An 8,870-nucleotide genomic window follows, 5' to 3' on the forward strand; every position below is an offset into this window, starting at 1 on the left:
ATTTCTTCTGCTTTTCAAAACCAACTAAAATCCTATCTGACCTGGTGACAACTGATCCTCCCCTAACTCTTGGAATCAAAATCTCTATTATTTGGGTATTGAAATGTCTGACCTCATTTTATCTGCTAAAGAAACACCATAGATGTGTTTATAAAGAATTGGGAGATAACCTTCAGGAAATCCAAATATTGAGAGTTAAGGGAAAATTCTAATATCATATATCAGAAAATAACATAAGCAGAGTGTTTGAATTTTAGGATGCTGTAGTTAAAATGTTATTCACAAATACACTATCTTTCTTTTAATTCCATGGTGAGGGTCATCAACTTGCCAAAATACAGCCTTGAATTGTGCAACAAGTCTCCTATTTCTTCTTATAAAATATATTGGCAAAGACCAACAAACCCACACTGCTACAATGAAACCATCCCTACATTCCATGGCTTCAAGGCAATTTCATAAATATAGGGTCATAAAAAGACAGCCTACAAACTTCAGTAGCCGACACACCACTTTAAGGATAGGAAATTGAAGACAATGATATGTAATCAGGCAGTTACAGCAATTTGAGGATCTTTTCAAAAAGTTTGCAAGAATTACCAATCCTACCTTAGAAACCTACCAACTAAAGAAGTATGCAAAACTCATACAAAAAAGATGGAAAACAAAATCTGAGCATAATGCTAAAATTTTATAGTTTGTATGCTTTAAGAAACAAGTCATAGTCAATATATTCCTATGCTGATTAACAACAAAATCTTAAGAAAACAGAATGTCCAAGTCCCAGCCAATGACTTCTTTATCTCAAATACATTTGATATCTGAGTTCCAATAGTATAAGGAAATCATAAATAGCACTTTGAAGTACAACACAATAATACATGACCAGAGGAAAAACTGTAGACTTTTGAACTCTATATAGATGTAGGTTCCTAGCTAAGCACAAACTTGTACATTTTTTCCTTTTTCAATTTGAACAGACAGTAAATTTACAAATATGCAACTGTTCCCTACAATCATGGTGGATTTGATGTTTCAAGTCTCCAAATAATTTTTTCTTTTTAATTTCATATTATTGTAAAAGATAACTGAGCAATTATCACGCCAGACCTTGTTAAGAATTCCATACACATTATCAAAATAAGAGAATCACTAAATTATATGTTTTAAGGCATGCTCTCAGGTTTTAATTGCTTCTTGATAGTATTAATTAAATACTCTGGTGACTACTGAAATATATCCCAATAATTTTACATAATGAAGGCAGAATAAATATAACCAGAGAACTAATTAAGATGAGGTATAACATTAATCATCTTACTACCACAATATAAATTAATTAGGCACCCATGTTTATTAGGCAATGTTGCTGCACATGTTTAAACTTAACCACACAAGGGGTTAAAAATAACTACAATGAAAGGCCAACAGCCTAACAGCAAAGTTGCACCAACATTCCCTCTCCTCCCCCTCCCTCTCCATCCTCTCCAGGCCAGAATGAATTGCATGCCCCACTGCACAAGACCCAAAAAGGTCACAGGAGATGGCAGAGACTTTTGTAAGAGAACAGAAATAACTCAGCAGCTTTGTTACCATAGTCTCTTTTAATCAGTATGTTCAAAACCCTTTAATTAGCACTCTGTCTACACAAGGAAAGCATTTCTTCTGTGCCAAGAGAGGGCACATATGTATGTACACAGCATTCTGTTATATCAGCATCATAACATGGAGCTCAGACTGTCTGCCAGAAAACAAGCACAGACAACTGTTTTAAAGGAATGGCACCACAATATCTACATACTCCATTTGCATTTCCATAATCAAACAACAAAGTATGTTCCACTAGGTGTTCATTTGTCTCTGGATTTTTTTTAGCAAAAAATGGGAGTATTTAAACCACAATTTTCTTTAGTCCATTATCACAAATGAGGATACTCAAAAGTAATATAAAATGATGTTAACAGAATACGAAAAAAGACAATATTCAAATATTGTTCCTTTCTGCATAATAGCTCTTTGGTAGGAGGCAAAAAGACACTGCTCCCCTCAAACAGGAATAAATCACAAGACACATTTTCACAAGGATGTTTTACAGTTAAAATTTCATCCAATCATGCAAAGCCTCAAAACTTGCAGACTGGATTACATACATGTGTTTCCTTGTAAAACCTGAGTAGCTGAAATCAAGACAGAATTTGGAGATAAAGATAGCTATTTAAAAATTCAAAGCCAAAAAACAAGGAAAACTTCATTAGTAAACTGGATTAAGCATTTTAATTGAGATACATAACTGTTACAAATTTATCTTCAATCTTTTAAAATCAAGTAGTATATAATACTGTAAGAAGCAGTGTGTATATATATACAGTGTGTATTTATACCCAAGTAGGCGTGCTGCGATTCATGGGGTCGCAAAGAGTCGGACACAACTAAGCGACTGAACTGAACTGAACTGAACATATATAATTAAACCAAAAAGTAACCCTCTAAATATCTAACTAGAGAAAGAATCTACCTAAATTTATGATTAAGCTTATTGAGCAGGCAGCAGAGTATACCTGCTTGAAAGCCAGCTCTTCCATGTTAGCCACGGGAGCTCACAGCACAGTTCTCTATAATGAGAATAATACCACTATGTCACAGCCTGGTGCGAAAATTACCTAAGACGAGGAAGGTAAAGAACTTGGCAAAAGTCCAAAAGTTTGCTGGTAATGTTGTTTGGGGGATAGGTTTTTTCATGTATTGCACAAAAGCGCAAATTGGCACAACCTATCAAAAATTACATATATAATCATGTACATATGATATCCACTGCAGCATTACTTGTAAAAGTAATACTGGAAACAGTACAAATGCACTTCAATAGGGGATTGCCTAAAAAAATGTTACTTCCCTACAAAAGAATTCTATACATCTGTTAAAAATAAAAAGAAAAACTCTACATATTAATCAGGAAAATTCTCCACTGTAAGCTGTTGAGGAAAATAGGAATGTGTGGAACAGTGTGTATATTATGCTACCATGCAAATAAAAAGGGAACAGATATTCATATTTATTTGAATATACAAAAAATCCTTTAAATGTCATACAACTCCTGCTGCTGCTGCTGCTGCTGCTAAGTCACTTCAGTCGTGTCCGACTCTGTGCGACCCCATAGACAGCAGCCTACCAGGCCCCGCCATCCCTGGGATTCTCCAGGCAAGAACACTGGAGTGGGTTGCCATTTCCTCCTCCAATGCATGAAAGTGAAAAGTGAAAGTGAAGTCGCTCAGTCATGTCCGACTCTTAGCGACCCCATGGACTGCAGCCTACCAGGCTCCTCCGTCCATGGGATTTTCCAGGCAAGAGTACTGGAGTGGGGTGCCATTGCCTTCTCCTGTCATACAACTAATTAATAGCAAAAATTACCTAGTTGGAGATGAAAGTGAAATAGTGCCTGATACCCAGTCCAGCTTCAATAAATGAAAGCTATTATTACTCCCCTCATAAGTATCATTAGCATCATGAAACGTATCTTTAAAATATATATATAGAATATATTCAAACTAAATCCATAATGATGTAAACAGTCAAATCACAATTATTCAAAGATTGACTATCTATTCTGTATCATCTTATGGAAAACTCCCAACGAAAATTTTGGCCAACCCAATAGCCCTTCATTTCCTCTTCAAAGGTAAGTAGCTTTTGGCCATTTTACTGTAGGCTATCACCTTCATCAGAGAGCAAGTTGAGGAAATAACACCAAAACAGTTATTTTACCCAATACAGATCAACAGTTTCTAAGAAACAGCTTTTGGAGCTGAAGGTGACAGTGAACACCCCACAGTTACAACCTTCAATTATATATGAAGAATCTAAGGTCCGGATCAGTGACAGTTCAAAGATCTGCAGTCTGTCCCCCAGTTAAACGCTTTCCATTTTTGTATTAAGAGGGAGGGAAATATGCTTAATTGAAATCAATTATCCAATTTCCTTCCCCAACAGATCCTTTACGACAATTAACTAAATCTGCTCAGATCATATTCCAAAAGCAATTCTATTAAGTACAGCACAGGACATTCAGAGATTTCAACAACTCAGCTGTGATGTTTCTAGGATTATGCATTGAGTGAACATCTACAACAAAATTGGTAAAGTTTTCTTACACTTGAGATTGTCAAAGGCATGTTGAAATCCTTGCCACCTTGCAGCCGGAAACCCCAGGGAGCTGGGCCAACCAAGGACACACTGTAGTTGCTCATGGTTCTAATGACGCAAAATCCAATCCCTCAAAATGAAAGAAACTGAAAGAAAATCAGATGGTTAACAAAGATGTTTATCTGAAAAGCTATTACATATTTAAATGTATTGAATATAAACCCAACTAAATTATCTTCAGTATTTTGTTTGCGGGGAAAGAGGGGATATGCAGAGTAAGTTTATATTAAGTTCTCATTTCAGTCTAGGAAAAGGAATCTATGAGCTAATATGCAATCTCTAAACTTATGCCAATTTCCATAGTCTAAAAATTCCATATCAGAGTATATTTCTAGACATTTGATCAATCTTACAACTTGCTAGAATACAATTTGTGGCTTCTTGCATACAAACTTTAATTCAAGGTACCTTACAATACTTTGTTTTATATGAAAAAAAGAACAAAACTGTATTTCAGGTTTAATTCAAAATGATTTTCCCCAACCTCTTTTGTCTGCAATTGGCAAGGGTCCATTTCACTTACCTAAATTCTAAGTTATTTTAACATATGAAGAGAACTGCAAATGGTAGACTCTCCTTCATGCTTTCCAAACAATAAATTCTTTAAAATGAGAAGTTGTTTCTTGATTCATAAAAACTATTTTCTCTAATCATAAACTACAACTTGTATTTTCTCATATAGGGACATGGTATTTTCCACACTTATTCACTTTTCTAACAAAAAACTTAAAAAAAAAAAAATTATTCACTTTTCCTTCAGACAGGCAATGATTGGCAATACTCTGGTGGTGGTGGTTTAGTTGCCAAGTCATGTCCAGCTCTTTTGCAATCCCATGGACTGTGTGTAGCCTGCCAGACTCCTCTATCCACAGCATTTTCCAGGCAAGAATACTGGAGTGGGTGGCAATATTCTAGCACAGTGATATTTGAGTCAGAACCTGCTTTTTGTTTTACATACACACCTCATCAGGCAAAGTGGAGTGAGCATTTACCACACAGTGTATAAGACTGACTAAACATGGTAGGAATATAGGGTTAAGCTTATTGCATGAAAGGGAATTAGAGCTTTAGAAAAGAACCAGTGCTTTGATGCTTTCTTTTTTCTACGTTTTGCTCGAAGGGAGCTCAAAATGACCCTCATGGTACCATGTACTTTTATATAACAAAGAAAAACTGAAGGAAAAGAAGCATGATTCAGAGCTTGGTATTGATTATTATGGTGATTATGTGGGAGAAATTAGGAGGAATAGGGATTTTCTAAAACGTAATACTAAGAAATGTACTATTTTATTCTTTAAAATATTAATAATATAACAATAAATAATTTAAAACCACACTTAAAAAAAAAAGCTGCTTAAGACCCACTTCCTTGGAAAAAATCTGTGTTGTTTAACCAAATCATTACCTGTCCTAAAATATTTCATTTTTTTAACATATTCAAAATTTCTACTCCATCACATCAATTAATAGTGGCAGATACAGATATTTGAACAACTGGGTGTATTAAAAGCAGGCAGATTCCATCTTCTCCTATGGGGAAAACGAGGCAAAATTTTCAAATAAGTCTAAGTTCTTAAAGAAAATTCAATGAAAATCTGCACTACATCTACCAGAAAAAAAGAGAAAGCTTCTCCCCAGGCATAGTAGTTCACTGAACTACTAGGCAACAAAACTAGTACTAATGTAACAGGCACTAAAAGATGAAAAGGCCAAACCAGACATCAAACTATTAGATGCCGGTGAAAAATGGACATTAAGGAGGTAATACGGAGCCACAATCCATGGGGTCTCAAGAGCGGGACACGACGGGACTTAGCGACTAAAACACCCAATATACATCATTGCTTTCTCCCTGTAATAAAAGCATTTCTGAGAACTTGTAGAGAAGGACTATTTGGATGATGGCACACAATATTTATCAAAAGTGTATAGAGCCAACAGATATTTCACAGGCAATATGCCCATCCTTTTTTTTTAATCTTTAACTTTTCCTCAAAAGAAGAACGTGAAAGTTAGGCTCAACTTTCCTAATCCTATTGTTCCCTACAATAAAATGTACTTAATTCATATATTAACCCATGTACCTGCAACTCTCTTTACTTGGGAGTTCCTTTCCTGCTTTCCCCCATTTGTTATTAAAATCTCTAGAACTGGCAAGTTTACACTCAAACTACAGAACCAGTGTCAGTTCATTTCCAGTCGGTGCCGTCTCCCTCCCTTTGCTAGTTTCATGTGACTTGAAATAGTCAGAAATCAAAGTAACAGTTATATTATTGGCCTTTTTCAGGTCTGGTTATTAGTGCCCAAACTCTTCCTAAATTACCAAGGAGGCAGGAAATATTGAGCAGCCTTTCTTCTTTCAAATAAGTAGGAAATGTTGGAACTTCTGTATAGTGTTGGAGTTTCTTTTAGGCAAAGTCCAAACAATGTTTTCGCTCTAGGAAGCTTGGTATTTCCCACACTTCTATCCTAACTTCTTCAGTGGATGGGAAGACTGGAAAGAAGAATTCGTGATGAATTATTGCTCAGAGATGGGTCTGAAATTAAAGATATATCTTGAGATTCTTTTTCTCCCCAGATTGAGAGACTGTGGAGGTAGAGTGGAAGAAATAAAGCCACAAGCAGCGGATGAAAGAAGCCGACGAGACAGTTTCCCAGCAGAGAGGTTCACGCCTAGCCCTATTTGCCAAATAAGGTTCCCGAGCCGGCTGTTTCCGAGGCAGGCGGGTTCCAACGTCCTCGTGGTCAGGAAGGCGGACTTGGGATAGGATCTGGCGATCACACCCTAGACCTGCCCTGCCCAGCGCAGCCACCAATTTTCCTTCCAAGCTCTGCCCTATCCATACGCCCTTCCTTTTTCCACTTATTGTCAAACGAATTAGAGGCACTGCCTAAAAAAGCCCCAACAAGTACGCAAGCATTAATAAATCTGGCGTTTACGACAGATCTGTTTTTTTAAACAAGCTTTATTCCTGGACGCAGATCTGTTTTTTAAACAAACTTTATTCCCTTAACAGGTTACACAATCCTAAATGTTGGGGGGTGGAGCGTGAAATAAATGCTTCTCAGTAGAGTGAGCGCAAATAAAAATTAGCCCCGCTTCCTCTCCACACCTCCAGGAGATTGCGCAGGACGCGAGAATCCCCAGACTCCAAGGTGGGTACCCAGACGCGCTCGGCACCCGGATGGTGGCCCGCCCTCGCCCGACTCCTGCGCCCCTGCCTTAGCCGTGCTAGTCCCAGCCCGTCCCCGCTCTAGTGCCCCTTCTCCGGCCAGGAGCCCGCTTCCGCACCGCCGTTTCCCTGGGAGTCCTCTTCCCACGCCACTCTCCACCTCCGCAGATCCGCGTCCAGCAAACACCTGAGAAGCTTCCCAGCGCTAGGCGCACCACCGTCTCTCCCTAAGCAGGACTTCTCGCCATGCTCTCAGTGCACGGCGATTCCTTCTTTCCCTCCTCCCTACCCGGGTTCCGAGACGCGCATCCCCTGCTGGCGGCGACCACTCACCTCGGGTGCGGCGCCGCGATGCCTCCGAATCAGACGAGCGCTGACAAGTGACTCGCGGTGCTTGCGCCTTCCCCACGGCCCGCGGGAACTTCCGCCTCCTGGCTCCCGCCCGGCCCCCTCCTGCAGCCCCAACACACACACACCGGCCCCGCCCCCGAACCAGGACACGCCCCCTCCGCTCCTGGCCACGCCCCGGACCCGCAGGGCTGCGGGGAGCTGGGAGAAGGCTGCGGGTGAACCTAGCTGAGGGCTAACTGCAGCGAGCCGAAGCTGCTGCGGAAAGACAATTGCAGTACGGAGTTTCGGTGGGACCAGTCTTAGGGGGTTTTGAGCAGTACCTGACAAAGGTCCGCTCTGCCTGTTTGTTTTGTCGTGGATGCATTTTTCTCTCCAGAAACTGAATTAGCAAGCAGTTGCTTTGGCTAATAATAGGAGAGGGCTTTGGATAAATCCCTATCTATGCAAGTTCAGCGGCCACTGCCTGGTTTTTTGAGCAAGCTTTATGTGCCCGGAGAAGTGAAGACTTTAAAGTTGACCTGTTAGGAAAGGGAAAATCAGCAACTTTAATATCTAGAAGTTAAATCCTCTAGTCAAACCAGAAGACCGTGTTTAAGAGCAGCGGCCAAAGGTGGTTCAACCATTATAACGTCAGCTTATTTTTCTAAGTCCAGATCAATAGTCCACTTTCCAGTTTCTATAAAGGTGCTTGATTTAGCCCAAGGGATTTATTCATGAGCAAATTTGAATAACGTTCAGTGAACATAAGAGAAAGTAACTTTTAGGCTTGTTTTGAACTGTAAATTGGCTTATAACATGTGAAAAGGACAGTTCTTAACCATGGAACTTGTAAAGCAAGGCTGATGGAGTCCGTGGGTCCCCAAGAAGTGCAAACAAAATTCTAGAGAACACCCAAAACTGCTCTGTCCAAACCGGTAAACACTTATCACATGTAGCTACTGATATTTGAAATTTATTTACTGCGACTGAAGCACTGAATTTTTTGTTTTATGTATGTTTAATTTAAATTTAAAAACTGAAGTAGGGTAACATGCTTCCGTTAAAAACAACTTTGGTGTTTGGATAGGAGTACATTTCTCTTTTCTCTGAAAACGTCGTGTCCAAATTGTGCTACAATGGAAATGGATTTTGAAGACTTATTATGAC

At 39.1% G+C, this 8,870-nt stretch overlaps 1 protein-coding gene across 16 annotated transcripts in view; it reads right to left on the reverse strand.

The window, feature by feature from the left end:
* The window catches only part of PDLIM5 (PDZ and LIM domain 5), a 227,706-nt gene extending 219,846 nt beyond the window's left edge, over nt 1-7,860 (reverse strand). For 14 of the 16 annotated variants that reach the window (XM_006046893.4, XM_006046896.4, XM_006046892.4 and 11 more), the window contains exons 1-2: nt 7,707-7,860; nt 4,149-4,286 (exon numbers count right to left, since the gene is read on the reverse strand). In XM_006046893.4, the coding sequence (XP_006046955.3) occupies nt 4,149-4,244 (96 nt within the window). In that variant the 5' untranslated portion in view covers nt 4,245-4,286; nt 7,707-7,860. Of the gene's footprint in view, nt 1-4,148; nt 4,287-6,523; nt 7,650-7,706 lie in introns of those variants that run through there. The other 2 variants (XM_044946221.2, XM_044946225.2) reach the window with 2 other exon arrangements.
* Between the last annotated feature and the right edge of the window lie 1,010 nt (nt 7,861-8,870).

The sequence above is a fragment of the Bubalus bubalis genome, chromosome 7, assembly GCF_019923935.1.
Source record: "Bubalus bubalis isolate 160015118507 breed Murrah chromosome 7, NDDB_SH_1, whole genome shotgun sequence".
Classification (NCBI taxonomy): Eukaryota; Metazoa; Chordata; class Mammalia; order Artiodactyla; family Bovidae; genus Bubalus; species Bubalus bubalis.